General features: G+C 33.6%; 3 protein-coding genes across 5 annotated transcripts; all 3 read right to left on the bottom strand.

Annotated features, from left to right (window-relative positions):
* Positions 1–2,145: 2,145 nt before the first annotated feature.
* On the bottom strand, positions 2,146–6,688 carry LOC120249687. 2 transcript variants are annotated; one of them, XM_039258282.1, is made up of 4 exons: positions 6,436–6,688; positions 3,858–4,888; positions 2,473–3,346; positions 2,146–2,341 (listed from the first exon to the last, which is right to left on the bottom strand). In XM_039258282.1, exons 2-4 carry the CDS (start codon positions 4,824–4,826, stop codon positions 2,295–2,297), a joined length of 1,890 nt encoding a protein of 629 aa, XP_039114216.1. In that variant the 5' UTR covers positions 4,827–4,888; positions 6,436–6,688; the 3' UTR covers positions 2,146–2,294. The 2 variants fall into 2 exon arrangements, with proteins under 2 accessions (XP_039114216.1, XP_039114217.1); XM_039258283.1 differs by lacking the exon at positions 6,436–6,688 and adding an exon at positions 6,288–6,428.
* A 4,836-nt stretch (positions 6,689–11,524) lies between these two features.
* Positions 11,525–14,266, bottom strand: LOC120249775. The gene is made up of 7 exons (XM_039258415.1): positions 14,083–14,266; positions 13,909–13,995; positions 13,583–13,804; positions 12,945–13,115; positions 12,707–12,760; positions 12,473–12,607; positions 11,525–11,979 (listed from the first exon to the last, which is right to left on the bottom strand). Exons 1-7 carry the CDS (start codon positions 14,239–14,241, stop codon positions 11,611–11,613), a joined length of 1,197 nt encoding a protein of 398 aa, XP_039114349.1. The 5' UTR covers positions 14,242–14,266; the 3' UTR covers positions 11,525–11,610.
* On the bottom strand, positions 14,186–17,626 carry LOC120249776 (uncharacterized methyltransferase At1g78140, chloroplastic). Of its 2 annotated transcripts, XM_039258417.1 has the most exons (9): positions 17,437–17,626; positions 16,913–17,013; positions 16,661–16,801; positions 16,431–16,512; positions 16,029–16,219; positions 15,806–15,917; positions 15,269–15,376; positions 14,930–15,074; positions 14,186–14,273 (listed from the first exon to the last, which is right to left on the bottom strand). In XM_039258417.1, exons 1-8 carry the CDS (start codon positions 17,602–17,604, stop codon positions 14,934–14,936), a joined length of 1,044 nt encoding a protein of 347 aa, XP_039114351.1. In that variant the 5' UTR covers positions 17,605–17,626; the 3' UTR covers positions 14,186–14,273; positions 14,930–14,933. The 2 variants fall into 2 exon arrangements, with proteins under 2 accessions (XP_039114351.1, XP_039114350.1); XM_039258416.1 differs by lacking the exon at positions 14,186–14,273 and having other exon boundaries at positions 14,620–15,074.
* Positions 17,627–19,449: the final 1,823 nt, after the last annotated feature.

The raw sequence follows: 19,449 nt of genomic DNA, 5'->3' as shown, positions 1-19,449 counted from the left end.
TGTGACTCTTTCCATAATCTTAAACTTAATCAAAATTAGAGATAGATATGACAAGACAGTGTATATTTATATATATATTCCAGTTTTTATACCCCTCCCAAAGAAATCATAAAATGTCTTTTAAAATAATATGTTTAATTAATATATATATATATATATATATCAAAAAAGAAAAAATATAAATTGAGTAGATGACAACCCAAATATTGAGTAATTTTTTCTTAGGGAAATGAGCAATGAATGAAGCACTCTCAAGAAAACAAAACACCAAAGGCCAAATGACCCTTTGAAGTAGAAGAGGTGACAAGTGAATAATGGCTCTTTTTTTTGTGGTAACATCCTTCCAAGTTCTTATATTTGATTTCATATCATTAACAAGTTATGTGTCACATTGAAGTAAAATATTACTTCAATCATTAAAATATCTAATAAAAATCCCTTATAATTATCCCACTCAAATACTCACATTGGTGTGGATCATGCTTGCAAGACACTATATTAAAACTTAAGTCAAACCAATACAAGAAGTAGTGGAATAAATAATATGTGTTAATACTTCAAAATGCACAAAAATCATGTGTGAAAATTATTTTGGATGGTGATACAAGAGAGGTTTTGTTTTCACTTGCCGCCCTTGAGTTTTCAAATATTACTGTCTGTCATTTCTTCTGATTTTATTTTAGATTGCATTGTTAGATTAATTTTTTTATATTGTTTACTTTAGGTAAAATGATTTTATAAAACACATAATATTTTTTTTTATTAAAAACTCATAATTTTAATATTAAAATGAACTGTATATCTAATATTTTTATGATATACATTACAAAAGAGACTATACAGATTAAAAAAAAGTAATATATAGCCTCTGATAGCGCTCGCCATATTTATCAAAAAAGTAAAAATAATAAAAAAATAATAATAATATATGAATGATTAAGATTTCAAGAAATTTTACTATTTTTCAGGAACCGGCAAGCGGAAAAAAAAACTGACTACAAAAATTTATAAAAATAAAATTATCTACAAAAATAAGATAAATAAATCATAGAGGTTGATTACTTGAGAGTGTAACCATTAAATTAAGGTCTTATTGGTAGATGAGTGGTAGATTGTCACCATTATTGGCCATTGATAGCCATTGAAAAGCTCCTTAAAAAGATGGTGGTATGAGTTGTACACAAGTTTAATAAATGCCAACACTTTGATTAAAAAAATAAATTAAATCTTGCTATCTTTATGCACATACATAATCCTCATGATAAATTTCATCATTGGACCATCCTCTCAAGCTTGCACTCAAGAGTAATCCTAATCATTTTAATTAAAAAAACTTAGAAGCTTGCACTCAATGCTTTATCTTATGATCAAAAGTTCAATGTTTCTTTGTTAATATAATGTAATTGGACAAAAGGAATTGAACAAATGGGAATTGATAATATTAAACTTATGGTTTTAAACAAGGAAACAGCTTGCATGGAGAGTATAGAAACAAGGATAAGGATTTGATTCTTTTAGGGAATCTTTGAGTGAATCTAACTTTATATATATATGACAATTAAGTGAACTATATTATAAGATCAAGTAGAGAACAATGTGATAGATAAGTAATAGTGATGCAATGGAATATATCTTGGAATTAGGTATTGGTCTCTCAAGTTGAGACTTATCTATTAAGCATTTCTAATGTACTTCAATGAAGGGCTAAATGTTTTTTTACTTTTTTGCACCAATTTGATAGAATATATACAGAATTTTTATGAACAAGAGCATTCATTTGCTCTGAATTGGTTTGAATTAATGAAATTCATAAAAATACCAATTTTCTGGATTCGGTGTAAATATCACTTTCAGTAGTTATGATATTCATTTTATGCCAATAAAAATTAAAAAAAAAAAAAAAAATTCCTTCCCGTTCCAGAGCAAATTAACATCTCCCTAAAATAAATGCAACATCCACAAGATATTTAGAGCAGTTTGAATTTCAATCCATTTTCTGAAGAACAATGAACTCATCAATCAATTCCAATACCAATTCACTGCATAATACAACAACCTATTTGCCTCACATCATACAATTTATAACTGATTTTTTCTTTTTTTTTTCTTTTTTATAAAACTGAGGAACAATCACATCACCAAACATAAAAAAAAAAACAACCTTCTCTGGTTTAATAACATCAACCATGCATTTTTCTCACAAATAAAGTCTTGACAGAAGGCACTACTTGCAATGGAATGAGGTCAAAAAGGGAAGAGCATTCATCGGCACAGCACCAAACAACATAGAAGAGTTATGGATCATCTTCAGCTAGCAGCAAGCCATACCCATGGCTTCTGTCTGTTTCAAAGAGATAAAACCAAATCATGAGTATAATGGAACAAGTTATCACAAAAATAACATGATATATCAAGTTATGATTTAAAGAACAAGTGAGAAGTGTTAAAATGGTTAATTTAACCATTTTGTACCTTTGGAAGAAGTTTTGTCATATTTATCTTTGCGGTTATCTTCATTTTTCCATTCACTATCATCATCTTCATCATCCTCCTCTCGCCTTCCATTGTTCCCGACATCACTTTCACTGGCAGTCTCCCATTCAGAGTCATCGGCATCTTGGCCATAGACATCTCCGGTATTACCCTCCGAATGAACACCACCGCGTTTTACAGCTGCTTCCCTGAATAACCAAGCGGCACGCATCTGCTTCTTCACCAACCTTTCAGCATAATCAGGAACTTTATTTTGTCTTAGAGAAAGGTCTGGATCATTTGACTGAGAACATTCATTAATGAACAGAATAGCATCCAATAAGCTTTCCTTAGCTAACCCGAGCATATCATAAGCTTGGGCTCTTCTCCACAAGCTTTTGGCATGCCGATTAGGAGGATTGTGAAGGCATAAAGCACGTGTAGCGTCACTTATTGCAGCCAAAGGTTGTTGCAAGAGAAGATGGCACTGAGCACGGTTACTGTATAGAACAACTCTTTCTTTCTTGGACTTCATAGGACACAGTGTTAATGCTTCAGAATACTTTGCTGCAGCTCCGGCTATATTTCCTGAAGAGAAAAGAGAGTTACCTTCCAACTTAACAACAAGCGCCGCTGCTTGTTTTATATGAAGGTCCTCCTTTGGAATGTTCTTCTCCCATTTTAACCTCTGCCGTGAACTCAGAAGCTCATCAATCTGCTCTTTTGTCCGACTGTTGATAGAATTGCGGATTGTTCCTTGGGATTGGACAACTTCTTGAATGACACTAACAATAGTATCACCAAGTTTTTTATGATCCCCGAGAGTTGAGATGTCCGCTAAGTCTGTAAGTGCTGGTACTGCCTTATCAATCACCTATGACAGAATGTAAAAGCAATTATTTAAGTAACTAGAATAGACCACTGATCTGATAAGGGAACTCTGTTGTCTGGCATAAAATAAATTCACACTGATCAATTGAGCAGCATCACAATAATGGGAAGCGTATGGATGCACCGTAAATCCACCTATTATGCTACTTGTCTAGATGTTACTGCAATCCATATACAAAGATGAACCTACAAATGCAGCTATATCATGAACTGCTGTTAGTAGTGTTCCATTTATGAATGTTGTAGATAGTAAACAATGTAACCATGATCTTGGAAATGTATGAAATAACATATAAGATCTTACACCTTTTCCCATACTTGAGATCCAGTTAGATGAAGAATGTGATTTAAGAACCACTAGAAAATATTGCTTGACAAGGTTATCCCACAATATCCTCTGATTGAATAATTTCAATGATGTCAACATTATAGTGATTAAATTCCAGTGTTAGTGATATGATCACAGAGATAGATTCATAGGTGAACATATTTACCTTCTGACAAGTACTAGGATCCTGAAGCAACCACAGGAGACAGTCAATAGCCATATACTGCCAGTCGTCTGATGAACGGGCAATGTTGCACAATGCTTCGACGATTCCTGGACAACTAGCAACAGGTCCCCTGCCGAGCTTGTGTTGGCAGATTGTTCGCAGTAAACCAATGCCAGCTGGGGAATTCTCATTGACAAGTCCACCCCACATGCCTGGTAACTTTATTAAAAATTCTGGCTTGCATATATCGGGAAGAAAGTCAGGCTTGAAGGCAAAACAATTAATAAGCTGAAGAGACCAACACTGTAACTGACTAGCCCATTCCTCCGCCTTCCTCGACTCCATTTCCACTCCACCCATGCCACGGGTAAGCAGATCACAGTGATAACTCAGTCTCCTATCCACATACTGATAAAAGTGAGAGTACACAATTTCTAAAGAGCTCGATGCCAACTGAACGGCGATCTCAAGGACTTCTCCGTGGCTTGCAACCACAGGAAATGTACTAGCATATGTGGCCAGGTGTCCCAGAGCTCTAACAGCGACTCTCTGTTCAACCCAAGTTAGCCTACCCCTCAAAAGTTCAACCAGTGGAGGAATGACTCCAGCATGAACAGCACTTTCCGCAAACTCCTCCAAATTCATAGTGTAAGATCCAATTATGTGTGCAGCATAATATGGAATGTAAATATTTTGGTCATGAGAAAGCCAACGTCTGTTCTTTAATCCTTTCCATATTAAGGCTGACATGCATTCGAATATCCCCAAGTCAATGAACTCGGGATCATTTGGATGTGCCATGGCAGTATTCCAAAGGCCACTGATAGGGAGCACTTGGCCGTCATCATCTTGAGAAGGAAGCTCTCTAAAGAACTTTAGGATGCTGCTTCTTCTTTTGCTCGGATTTCCTTCTTTCATAACACAGAAAAAGCAACCGGGGTATGGACAATCAGATGGCATCTTATCCATTGTAAAGAAGCTTTCTCTTCAATTCATAAATCAATTCCAAGTAAATGAAGCGAACTCCTAACCTGGAGCAAACAATCACATCAACTCAAATGCCAAACTCAAATATTTATGCTAGAAAAGGAACACAAAAACCAAAACTAGCCAAGAGACAGTAGATACACCAAGCACATAAAACTTTAGGCGGAAATTTAATAATATTAACTAGAATAAGAAGTTTTCAAACAACTCAAATATGATCAGCTATATGAAAATATCAAACAAGTGATAACCCATAAAAATTGAATGAAAGCAACAAAGAAATGGCTATGCTACCAGAATCAACTATGAAGTATGCATGATTCCGACAGTTCTTACTTGCAGATGAATATAAGTAGCATAAGCTTTACGGTGACATTAAATTCTGAGCAATTACAGCAGATTGAACAATAACCAGATTTCTCTTAAAAAACTGCAATGTAAGGCAACATCTTGGGGACAATTTTTTTGCCCATGCTTGAACATAATATATGAACAGAAATACAGGCACAAAAGTGGAGAAAAGTGCAAGTTGAAGCAATTATAGCTGTAAGTAGAATTAGAATTAGTAATGAGCCATAGTATGTGATCTTTGAATTAATACAAATTTTCTTTTATAAGATGCTATCCCATAAGATAAAGAACCCCACCAATTTCAATTACCAAAGCATACCAAAGTTAATTCCCACAAGTATGAATCTCACTTGAGCTTTAGTTTTCCTCGTGGCATATTAATCAGCACAACTTAAACAACAACTAGATAAGAAAAAGTTCCTCCGGTGCTTAAAATGCATGAATCTGATTACAGATAAAAGAAGACAAAAAGAATGTTACCATAAGATATTAACAGTGATGAACACAAAACATACATAACCAGCCACCTCACTGGATCATCCAAAAAGGAAAAAAGAAAATCAAATTAAAAGAGGATCTCTAACACCATCTATACCAGAGTGAAATGGCCATGGAAATTCAAAATGTATACTTTCACCAAGTTCTAAACCAAAGTAACAGAGTTAGCATTGTTGAAATTCACGGAAAAGAAGAGAAAAGCATGGAAATTATATCAACTCGTTTTTGATTATTTGTTCAACCATATTATTTTCTCCATCCAAACAACAACAACAAAACAACCATCCTTCTTATTCTATTCTATTTCCCCTCTACGTTTCCTCAATCCAAGCACACCCTCAGGAGCAAAGGGCAAACACAAACAATGCCATTTTCTTGGCTCACTGCATTCATCCAATTCACAGCATTTCAATCTCCATCAACAAGAAGCCCACCATATACTTTTCACAAGATCTACAGAAACAGAATACTAATTATCACAAAGAAAACCATCAGAACACCAGAAAACAATGAATCGCGACCAGCAGCTCAAAATCAGACCAATAAACACTAGAAAATCATCAAAATAAGAGGAAAATTTAAGAAAAATCCAACCTTTCCCCGCCCTAACAACACAATCAATCAAAGATCACAGCTTTTTCCAGTAAACACATCCAAAATCAACTTAAGAAAAAGAGCAATCCATCATCTTCCACCCAGAATAACAAATGCAATGACAAAGGTATGAGCTTTCGATGGATACCTCGGAAAGCAGCCCAGCAATCCGAATTAAACCAAAAAGGCAAGCTTTATATGAAAAATGGAGGAGATTCAAGGTTTAACCTAAGAAATTTGGTTAATCCCCCAAATCAAATGGCATAAATTAGCAATAAAAACCAACTAAAATTGGAGATAATAAAAGAGAGAAGAAGAGATGGATTGGAGTGTGAGTGAGAAGAGAAAGGAATGTTTGCACTTGAAAGAGTGCTAGTGATTGTGATTGTAGTATGAAAAAAGAAAATCTATTTTTATTTGAAAGGAAGCCCTTCCTCTTTCTTCCTTTTTATTTTTTTTTATTTTTTTATTTTTATTTTTCATAAAAAAAATATATTTTTTTTTTTTTGAATCTTTGGAGAAACATTTTGGTGTACCAAAAAATTATTTTTAATTATTTTTACAATGCAAGTCAACGACATACACAGACTAGAAATAAGTCCAACAAGTATTTGTGCCCTTACCTAATCTCATGTTATTCCTGGAATGAACATCATATACAGAAAGAACCCTGTATTAGTAGACCAAAAGATCATTAGTTTTTTAATATTATTATCAATTGGGTTTTTGTGACAAAATTAGGTTTGGATTAATTTGATGATATTTATAGCCTGATTTGATTTTTTTTTTTTTTTTAATGAATGCAACAATAATAAATTAATTTACTCAAAAAATAGTTTAAGGTAAAATTTGAAAATAACATGAATAATATAGAATGAGAAAATCAATAAAAAAACAATAATAACATGAATAATTAATTGGGTTTTAGTATTTATAGCAAAACTAATTTTATTTGAATTTCTTTTTCATTCAATGTTCAACAAATTAACATCATTAATGAATAAATTTTAAAACAACATGAAAAAAAAATGCCATGAGGCATTTGCAAAATAAAAAAAAGTAATAAATACTATTTTTAACTACAAAAAATAAAATTTAATTAATGAATTTGTGTGACCAAAATCTTTGGGATAAATAGAGAAAAGATTGAGATATAGTGGCTTGTTTCCACAACCACTAGCAAATGTTGCATCAATGGATAGAGGTCATGTTTCATTATGTTTCTCTCCTCTCTTTATATCTTTCATTTCAATGTACTCTTGATTCTCATCAAACAATCTCTCTTCTAATTAATCTTTCAAAGTATAAATAAATATATATATATATATATATAGATTAAATATAAATTTTCTAAATCAAAATTGATAACTTCAATCATATTTTATATTTCATTATGCGGATTTTGTTTCATTTCTTTTCCGACAAAACTTTACTTCAAAATAACTCAATTAAATTAATGTAAAACATAATGATCAAATTTCAAGCTAAGCAATACTCAAGTATGATCATTAATTAATTGATTTTTTTAATTATATTTTGAAGATATTTTTATTGCTGAGATTAGTCACTAAACTCACTTGATTAACAAATTGATTGGAATGAAATGAGAGTTAACTAAAATTAGATGAGATGTGAAATGAATTGTCCATGCTCCCTGTATTTTGGGGCCATGCAAAGTCCCACTACTTTAAACGCCATGCATGACATGACCTGCCATTGGATTCCATTATTTTGTCTCCTTTTTTTTTACATTTATTTTTATTATTATTTTTTCAAGAGCATTTATTATTGTTTTTATTATTATTTCTGATGAAAAAGAATGTATGTATGGTTCAAATGTTTATGAGCATTTATTTATTTACTTCACTCACTACTGCCAATTGTAGCAGTTATTTCTATTAATGAATTGGAGCATTTAATGTTTTTTTTTTTTGGAAATATTTATTTATGAATTTTTACAATTATTTCACACAAAATATTACTTCCAATAACGAGAGTTTTAAGTCCTATAATATAATGTAGGATAATTTTGGTACTTTAATTATATAAATTCAAATAAAAAATTAAAAAACTTTATTTTATAAAATAGGATAAACTAGATGTATAAAACAAATGAGAATAAGAATTACATCATATTATAAATAAATATTCATTTTTTAATTTTTTATTTAAAACCCCAAATTAAGGATCAAAATGAACAACTCAATAATACATTAGATGCCTTTTTAATGCAAATTTTTATTTACAGTATTTTAAATAAAAATATACAAAATAAAGGTTTTACTTTTTAAAATCAGAGACGTTGAAATTAAAAAGGAAAAATGGAGTAAATATTGGACCAACAAAAGCCAGATTTCCCGCTATGTCCCTATATTTCCCATTATACCCCTACGACACAGTCAAAATAAATTTGCATTCCGAAAATACCCCTAATATATTTCAACTGTCCTATGTCCTAACCCCAAAGGGATATAGGGCATCTTTCCGAGATCCGCACGTGCGAGAGCGCATATCCCGAGGAAACTCAACGCATAGATCCCGTTCACCATCCAGTTAGCACGTGGCATCTCACCGGTCACCGTCTGGTGAGACAAAGCCATGTAGTAACTAACGCAGCCCAACAGATAGGCCCACTACTATCTGGGCCAGAACCAGAGTCCTTTTCCAAGCGGTAATCTCACTGTCCGGTGACGAGAACACAACTATCAGATTGATCAGCTGCATGATCAGGTACAGCACGTATCCCAAAGTCTGCACGGCCTGCGGTCCACGTGTAGAGCCGTTATAAAGAAAACCCGCAACGGCTTAAATCCCATCACTTCCCGGTCCCTATAACATCGCGAAGAGTAAAAGTTTTTTTTTTTTTTCTTATCAAGAATTGGGTTCATTTAAGTTCTGGCCACAAATTTTTGCACTTTATAATACTGTGGTCACAATTTTTTTTTAATATAAAAATCATTTAACTTCTCTCCGATTGCACTATATTACCCTGTTTTGAGACTATTTCTAGTAAATTTACTGGTGTAGAGACAACGCCACATCAGCAAACTCACTAGAAATAACCTCAAACAGGTCATTATGACCTCATATGCTACTGAAGAAAAATTAAGTGATTCTTGTGTTAAAAAAAATTTTGTAGTCACATCGTTATAAAATACAAATATTTATGACCAAGGTTGTAAATGATACACCTTTACTCGCAAGTTACTCGGCCTTGACTTAGTGAAAACTCGAACTCGGCTCGATCGCGATCGAGCCGAGCTCGAGCTCGAGGAGCTTGAGTAGTCGAGTGAGCCGAGTTCGAGTATTGTGATACTTGACTCGAGTGCTCACGAGCCTAATCGAGCATATATGTATATATATATATATATAATATTAGATTTATTTGATGAAAATCAAAGGGAAAAATTTTCGAGCACGAGCATAATGTTATTGGTCATGTTCAGCCTTTTTGAGCTTAGTCGAGCGAACTCGAATAGTTTGATTTGTGTACCGAGTCGAGCTCGAGATATAAAATAAATATTCGATCGAGCTCGAGCCGAGTATTAAGTACCGAATTTTCAGTCGAGCTTGAGCTCGAGCTTCCTACTACTCGGCTTGAGTTCGATTGATTACACCCCTATTTATGACTATGAATGAAATGAAGCCGTCAATAACCTCTAGAAAAAACAGGAGATGCATAAATCTCAATAAAATATATGAAGATAGGACCCGCATATAATTACAGCCTACACTCTCACTAATTAATTCAAACTCTTATTATTTATAAAAAAAATTTAATATAAACTCAAATACCTAATAAGAGATCACTCGGTCGTTGGTTGCATGATAACAACAAATATGAGAGAGCTTGTTGGAGAGAGTGGTAAGACTTTAGGTGATGGACAAGGGCGGTGACGAGAAGCAGGGGCAGAATGAGAAACAAAATGGAAACTACGAGGGCTATTTTGGGAGCATATTTAGTTCCCATGAAGTGCTTGACACTGTTTGCAATTTCTTTGCTGTATTTCCGTAAGTAAGCCTGGGAAGTGGTGGAGATTTTCTCGAGATCGGGACTGAAGTGTGAGATGAGATCCTGGCCGTCGATTTCAGCTTCTAGCTTTTGTTATGAGGATTTGTATATAAAAAGTATGGCTTTTTCTTGGATTTGGTAAGTGATTGGGAGATGTTGGAGCTGTTTTTATGTGTAATGGTCTCAGCTTTGGAGGATTTAGAATCAAAGTTTGGTTTTTCATTTGGTTTGTTGCTGGATTTGGGATCAAGAAAGACTGGTTTTTTGTTCTAAGATTTGAGTTTGAGGAGTGGTTGGACCTGGTGCTTGACTGGGAGTGGAAAATGAAAAGGTGTCAGTTTTGGAAGCAAAGTTTGGGTTTTTCTTTGGATTGATAGAAAGTAAGGTTGAGTTTTTAATGATGTTAGTGTTGATGAAGAGCAGATGAAAAATGGCAAATGGAGAAGTGTAAGAAAAGAAGAACAATAGTTGAAGAAGAGAAAGGTGCCATCTTTTGGCTAAAGAATGGATATCTAAGAGGAAATTAATCAATGAGGTATATATATATATATATAGTACTAGTATTGCAGAATGCATAGTTGAAAATTGCATGTGATGTGATGATGAGACCATGGTGATGTTTCAAGAGTATCACACCATGAAAATTTTAAAAAAAAAAATTGTTAGAGAAGAGCATGGAGTTCCATCTTCCATGATCAATGTGGTTTCACAGAGAGCATGTGAAGAAATGGGTCCTCTTTTCATGATGTCTGACAAAACCATGTAGCAAGAAAAGCATAGAACAAAGTGATGTTTCCTTTGAATCTCAGAGTCAAAGATGAGCTTTGTTTAGTATTGCATGGATTTTTCTTAATATTTCAATGAGCTTGATTGATTTCAAGGATATAGTTTCAAATCTAAAAGCATAAGTTTGTTATCATAAAAATAGAAAAACAGAAATGTTCACCTTGATGGTTGGCTTGCTCATTACAGTAACTAATAAATCTTAAATAATATATTATGTTTACATCTAACATGATATCAGAGCTTAGTTTGTTTATCAGCACAACACGACTATAAATTAGTGTATAAATAGCTTCAAACAGCACTTAAATTTCATAATGCAAGCACATCTAAAATAAGAATAAGCAGACGTTAATTGTATGATGGAAGCTCATCACATTTATCATCAATCTATATGTATTTGCTAGATAAATGAGAACAGGACATCAACACATTAGCTCAACTGAAACTTTTCTTTTATTTCATAGGAAAGTCAGTTAACATCGATTTATTTTAGCCATGGAATTTTACAAAAGACCAACTAACTAACTAACCGATGCATCCCCCGGGACCTCCAAACCTAAAAAACCATCCTGCAACTTTGTTATTTGAAAGCTTGCTCGTAGCATAACAGTCAGGTTTATCGGCGTAAAGGAGTTCGTCGCCTTGTGGTTCTAGAGTTTGACCATTTTCATTTATCATGTTAATCTCGATAACTCGGGCACCACCATTAGACGGGAACTTGCCATTGCCCATCGGAGGGCTAGGCTCGCTCGTTGGGGAATAAACCAGTCCACCCCATTGAATGCGGCTAGCATAATCACCTAAACTGTTGAACATGGACTTCGGCCAGTAACCGATATTCTCAACTCCATTCAGGGTTGTTATTGTCAGACACCAATCTCCGGTCACTTTATCCTGCCATTTTGAATTGTGTGTGAAGAACAATTCTTGTATATGGATATCATGGCATTCATCGATAACCCAGTCAATGTTGAACAAAAATCACTTTATGATTACACTCAAGTATACTTGTGTGATTTGTTTCGACGATTGATAATAGAGTGAGCTTGCAAGAAAAGTTCTGAAAATTACATTGTGATTCGGATTGAAGATATCTGAAATTGTTCAGATATAACAAGGATCTACAGCATTGTTCAAGATTCCATTAAGCTATTGTTTATGTGTAATCAAATTAAAGTACCAAGAAATGAAAGTTATGCAAGTTAAACTAAAGTTATTTATTATGGTCTTGTCTTCAATTCTCCCTGGAAGTGTGCATTGTTAAGAGTTGGGATGGTAAATAGTTGCTTTTCATGACATGCTTAGTTTTGTTACATAGAATTCAGGTGGCAGAATACTTAAACACATAAATATATATAATTCAAGTTTGACAAAAGGATTAACATACCTTAAATATGGAAAATGATAAAAATTTATCATCTCCCTGATCCGATAAAACAGAACCAAGAACAATGTTTGAGCTTACTTGCACAAAACCAGGGCATTGTTGATTGTAGCAATGCACACTCTGATAACCATCAGTCTGGAATGTGTAACAACTAGATTATTAAGACTTTATAAATCAAGGCTAAGCTCAATAGAAAAGATATTCAATTTATAGAAACAGGGAGTGGCATCTCACCGTCCAAAATACAGTCAGTCTCGTCTGGAAGTCACCATATAGAGATGGATGCACCTGAAATTCTGTTCACAATTAGTTTTAATAAATCCCTCGACGAGAGCAAATCTCTCATCAACTCTTTTTTTCTGTACAAATCATGCAATAGAACTACAAGAAAACCAAAATAGAAAACTAGAGATAGTCATAATAAAAGAAAACATATTGTTAGCCTTAAAGGATCAAACTTGAAGGTACTTACCATCCATCCAACCTTGATGACATTATAATTTTGGCTTGGGCCATAAATTCCATTTATAAGTGTTATAGCAGTTTCACTAAATTGGTCTCCTTTAACTCCTTGAAGTCCGATAATGTTAAGCCATGCGCTTGCCCCAACATATTTGCCGTCATTTGATTGTAGCAACGCCCACTTAATGACCAAAAAAAAAAAAGTTCACATATCAGACTATTGGAAAAAAATTGCAGAGTTTCTAAATGTGCCATGAAAGATAAGTTAAAAGGATAAGCTTGTGTTACACCAGGTTTCTAGATTTTGTAGAGAAGACCACAACAAACAAAGTAGATTGTATCAATAATTAATTTAAACTTACGGAAAGGACTACAATTTGACAAAGCTTGATAATGTAATTCATATGCATTCATATTGTTCTAACTATGGTAATGAAATCGGAGAAAGAAAAAAAAAATTAAGCTACTGCTCAATTGTAAAACTTTGATTTAACAGAACAAACTCTTATAAAATAAGTGTATAGAACTTCTTCATGAATTGAAGATCAGTGGTTAGGAAATATAAGTATACCATTAATATGAAAAACTTGAGTAATTTCTGGGACATCTTCAAATGTTACAGGATTAAAATTCCCAAAATTAACTTACATGAACTCCAGGAACTGGTGTAGCTTCAATTGTTCGCAAAAGGTATGAAGATTGTCCTCCTAACTTCAAAAAATACTTCAATCTAATTAAATCATTCTTTTGGGTCCTTCTTATTGGAATGGTGCCATGTGGACATCGTTCACCATTAAGGTCACTCCAAGAATACAGAGCATTCGATGTTAAATTCTCATTGCTATAATCCTTATGGAAGCTGTGTTGTTGCTGCAATCAAGAATTTGTAATAGTTAGTTCTCACATTATCTAGTTGAATTGAATTATATTGTAGCCAAATTGAAAAAAATAAAAAAAATAAAAATAGCGCATACCCTAATTGACTGGTTCTTCAGCAAAGGATGATCAAAAGCCAGTTGTTTGTCGAAATCGATACAATCAACAACATCGCCATTTTGATTCTGCAATACAACCGATTTGGCACCATAAATAATAGGTACAATTCTGACAATTTTTTTTTTGAAAATAACAGGAAAATAATGAGGCACCTGAATGGTCTTGATGACTGGCTTGTTCATAAACCTAAGTTGCTTCTCAATCACTGCATCATCTTCAAAACTTAACCTTGACCATCCATTTGCTTCGCGTCCCAAACCACAGCAAAACAACAGAAAAAGCAAACCATTTGTGACCACTCCACAGGCCATTGTTATGAGGTGAAGATGTCTATGATGCTTGCCTGGACACCCTTATATAATGTTCAATTGATTTGTACTCTTAAAAGGTTTCCTTAAGAAAGAACTCCCAAAAGGATAGCATTTATTATGCAATTATATAGCATTTATTTGAGGAAATGATGCAAATAATACTTGCTTATTAAACAGATTAACCTATTCAAACAGTTAATGAGTAACCGCCATCCTGTATTGATTGCTAAACATCAAAACAGCTCATGTTATTCATAAAAGAAATGCATTTGAAGTAAACAAAATCTTGTCAGTAAGGAAATAGGCTCTCCCCTTCTGCGGCCTCAAAAGTAACAAAAGAAGTACAGAACAGTATCTTCCTGCGACTCTAAAAGATAATTGGTAAACTTTAACATATAACTTTACTCAGCTGTGGAGAGACAGAAATCAGTAAACGGTTTTCTTGATCTATATATGATTGCCATGCATCATGTCTTTCCTCACAATAAAATCAGGTCATGTTTGATCCACAGAATTTGACTATACAGGTTTTCATACTAAATTTAGTGAGAAATAAAAATATATGCAACAAACACTAAATTACAAGAGCAGCACAAAGTCAATCTGCAGGAAATATACTATTTTGTAATGATTTTTTTAAACAAATAATACTATCTTTCTATTTCAAGCAGAATAAGAAAGGCTGTACATCGTTAGCCCCGCTTAGTTGCAGTGATCATCACAAAGGGTCCATTTCTTATGCAGGAAAAACCAGTCAGGCCACAGGCTTTACATAAATCTTCTAATTCACCTTCAGATAAGAAAATATTGTTGCTCGTAGCACGGATATAAGGCTGCATACAGAAATAAACTTTCACAGGAGTCAAAAAAGCAGAGCAAAATCTGACAAGAAGATATTGTAATTTACTCTATCTAGAGCTTATTTGAAGTACAACTACTTTACATATGAAACTAATACAGTTTCTTGAAATGTCGTATAACACTGAACAATATTCAAAAGATAATAATCATATCATGTATCAAGCACCTGGCGTATTATCCTCAGAACTGGAACAGCAATATTAATAGTATCAAGAATGAAGGTTGTCGCAACAAATACACCTCCGGGCCGCAGGACACGGCTTATTTCTGCTACCTAAAGTCAGAAGATCATATGAAGCATAATTTTGCAGTGCTATGTATTGGAGAGTAAAGAGTATAATCAACTGAAGTAGCTGAAAAAAGCGCAGCACAAAATGAGCGGAACAGATAGATTCTCAAAATTTAGAAAAAAAAAAAAGGAATGTATAATCAACCTCAAACATCTTCTAGCATGATTCTTATACTGACACAACCAACAAGTCCTGATTAGAAGTCACACCACCTGGTTTCAGTAAGAATCTCCACCATAAAGTATAAAACGTTTGACAATGACAAAATAACTTAAAAGCTTTAGCTTGAACAAGATTGTTGTTACTAAGACACAGATATTAGATATGGAAGGCATTGCAAACCAAGATGAAAGACCATGCAAGCATCATTTGGCGTCTTTTTGACTGAATCTAAATTGAAAGTATATACTTACAGCAGCAGATGGTGAAGGCCAACAATGCAGAGCAGCACCAGCATGCACAGCATCAATAGAACCAGCAATGAAAGGAAGTCTGGAGATATCAGCCCTGATCAATAGCAGGTTCCTAACATCAAATGAGTTTGCAAGGTTAGAGCTCTTTTAACTGGCCATTTGCGTAAGCGAATCTTCACCGAAGAGAAAAGAAAGCCAAGTCGCGGAAAACAAAATTCCATACTCCTTTGAAATGTTGTCCTGATTAGTGAATTCATAGCACTGGCGCAGCATATTTTCTGAGTAATCCAAAGCAATAACAAGTGAATACAATTCACTCTTTACAAATAGCCTCGAAAACAATCCGCTTGCACAGCTTGCATCTATGATGGTTCCTCCAAAAGTGGGCTTGAGAAAATCTTTAGCCATTTCAAACTGTACCAACATGTTAAAGATTTCATGGATGAATTGAAAAGACGTCACCTCTACAGAAACTCAGAAATTTCTCACTTTGTAGAAGAGAAGTATTTGCATAATTGGCGTAATTTTTTTTTTCTTTAGAACCATTGAAGGACATACCAAACATCAAAGCAATCAAAAATGATAAAAGAAGCCAGAATTAAAGAGAATATGTAAAATGTGGAACCTCTCTTTCTGGGCCAGGGAAACCACCCCATACAAAGTTTTGACGCCATCCTCTTTCATAAAGAAATGATACCAAAGGACTCCTGTACCAATCAAAAAGTTCTGTGAATGAATAATGACTGAAAGACATGGCTTTTGGTAGAAGTACAGAAACCATATTCTTTCTCTAGTCTAATAATCTTCAACAAGTTTTGCTATTCAGAGAGGCAATGATCTAATATGAATAAGTACCTGAAAAGCTCGGTTGCAGCAGGCATGGTTTCATCATAATCCATTGAACTACCATATAAAGTTAAATCCAGATATGCATCATTTCCTCGATAACCCTTCTTGCAAGTATTGCATTCAACACTACATCCAGATGTTGAGGCCCTGTAGGACATTTATCTATATTTACATTAAAACTAAATGACTGCATTCTAACCAAACCAAGAACAAGCTAGCTGGTAAAGTACAACTCCTTCACATAAGAAAAGAACTTACAAGCTTATGCTTGCACCTGTTTTACTGAACAGAGCATCAAAGCAAATGGGGCATGCCAAAACTTTCATTCTAATGCTGACATTGGCGTCTTGAATCAAATCCTGGTAAGTAAAAGTAAAAGTGAAAATAATTACTTCCAAAAGAATCAACTTTACCCAAATCAATAACAATGATAAAATCTTCATACTACATTGCCCAAACTTAGAATTTTACAACCTTCCAAGACAAATGTCATATTCTTATTCATACCATCTGAGCATCACTTAAAAACACCAAGAGAAACTTCCAAGATGAAAACTTCCAATCCAAAACGGTGCTCAAATCAAATGAAAAGCAATAAAGTTGCCTCTTTGAAGTCGATTTTCTCCATTCCAATCTAAATTTTACAAACTCATCACAGAACCAACCCATCAAAGAAGAAAACAAACTTGAATTGAACCCTTTCAGGTATCAAAAGCACCATAAACAAACAAATTGCAAGAAAACAAAAAAAAAAAAAAATGGAGTAAGGGCTAGAAGGTTACAGGATTAGATACAATTGTGGAAGTTGAACCAGTAGCTCGGATCCTGAATGGAAGAATGGGCTTGCCCTTGAGCTTTGGTGCTCTAATGAAGCAATGGCATGGAAGCTCGAGCTCCAGGGCTCCCATGGCTTCTGTCCCTCTGTGTGAATTTGTGGATAATGGCTTCATGGCGGGTGATTTTGTGGCTCAAATTTAGGGTTCCAAACCATGAAAAAACTAAATTAAATATTTTTTAATAAAATAATAAAATTAAAATTATATAATTTTTTTTAACCTTTGGAAAAAAAAAAAAACACATTTTATTGCAAAATTTAACAAATGTTTGAGAGAACGCTTATTTAGATTAAAAAAAAAAAGGATAAACAATGATTTATTATTCCAAAAAAACAAAATAATGAATATTGAGTGCATGATAGACATATATAAAGGACCTAAAATATATTGCAATATTGAGTCAATATAAGTTTTTTAATTTGTTTTAGAAAATAATAAATTGTAATATTTTTAGAATCAATAAAAATTTAAAATTAAGTGTAACTTAAATTCTTTTAAAATAATTTACAAAACGTTAGAATGTTTATTAGAAGCAGAAGGGTTGTTTGGGAGAAATCTGGATGTTACCAACCAAACATATTAACTTAATCCAACCTCTTCATATTACTTAATAAATTTATTTATATTAATTCTTTTATACATTAAAATATTCACAACCATCCACAACATAACCTCTAAAGCATATATATATATATATATTAATGACATTTTAATTTATTAACACTAGTTTCATGTGTAGGATGTAAATACAATTACTGAAGCAGCAAATTCGAACATCAAGTCACGTATGATGAGGGCACAAATATGTACTAGCCCTTGACTTGGCTTGTTCACTTTGTCAAATATCTATATCTATATCTATATATATATATATATATATATATAATATTTATTACAAGTACAAATAAAGTTCCCCTAAACCCTAATATTAAATCCAATTCCATCCAACTTAGAACCACGGGCCACTAAGAAGTGCTATTGGGCTTTCGTCGGCCCATCCATCTAAAATAAAAGGTCTTGAACAAAAACAAAAGGGCCTAAAGAGTAGGTCCCACATAAGGCCTGGTGTGGCGCCACGTCAGCAGGGATCACCGACCATGACGTGGTCCCCCTATGACAGCGACGGGAGGCAAAGAAACGGAGAACATCGACACGCGATGGTGATCACACGTGTGGACTTTCATCTTTCGGCCGTGAATCTCGGGCCTTGGTGGGCCCTATCTGTTCTCCTTCTGTGCTAGCAGGACGGGCCCACCTATCTGAAATTTGGCCCACCAATCCCCTAAGCACGATGACGTGCTGATGACGTCATCACACTGGTTTACTTGTTTTTCCTCCATTTATTTATATATATAAGTGCATGAAAAATATAAATTTAGTTTTATTAATAAAAAATGAAAAAACATTAATTACAAAATAAAAAAAGAACCAACAGCCTTTAGATCAATTCGTATCAGGTCTTTTGCGTAAGGTGTTCGTTTCGAGGGGAACCCGAGATTGAATTTTATGTCCTACGCAAGGTGAGGTTACGTAAGTCAGCGTTGAGCCTTACTCCCCAGCCGTGCACGTCTCTAGGTTTTTGTGCTTGTCGCATTTCTAAAAAAAAAAAATAATAAGAAATAAAAAAAATGAGAGAAATAATAAAAGGTATGGCAACAGTAACATCACAATAATATGGAAAGAAATGAGGCTTTATTATATAGCACCAACCTAGCATTAAGACCCAAAACCTATTTCATGAAATTTTTTTTTATAAACTTATTTAATAAGTATCACAATAATTTATTCATATATAAAATGAAAAAAAATTATAATAATGTGTTAAATGTTTTGCTACAATATTGATGAGGTTGACTTTTCTATTTCATCATTTGAAATTGAAAAACGAACAATTGAAATGAGTAATTTTAATAATTAAGTAATTAAATTATACATATTGAGAACACTATATAGTATAGT

This window comes from Dioscorea cayenensis, chromosome 19, assembly GCF_009730915.1.
Source record: "Dioscorea cayenensis subsp. rotundata cultivar TDr96_F1 chromosome 19, TDr96_F1_v2_PseudoChromosome.rev07_lg8_w22 25.fasta, whole genome shotgun sequence".
Taxonomy (NCBI): Eukaryota; Viridiplantae; Streptophyta; class Magnoliopsida; order Dioscoreales; family Dioscoreaceae; genus Dioscorea; species Dioscorea cayenensis.
The sequence above is the reverse complement of the archived record's forward strand: the minus strand, read 5'-3'. Positions and strand labels throughout refer to the sequence as shown.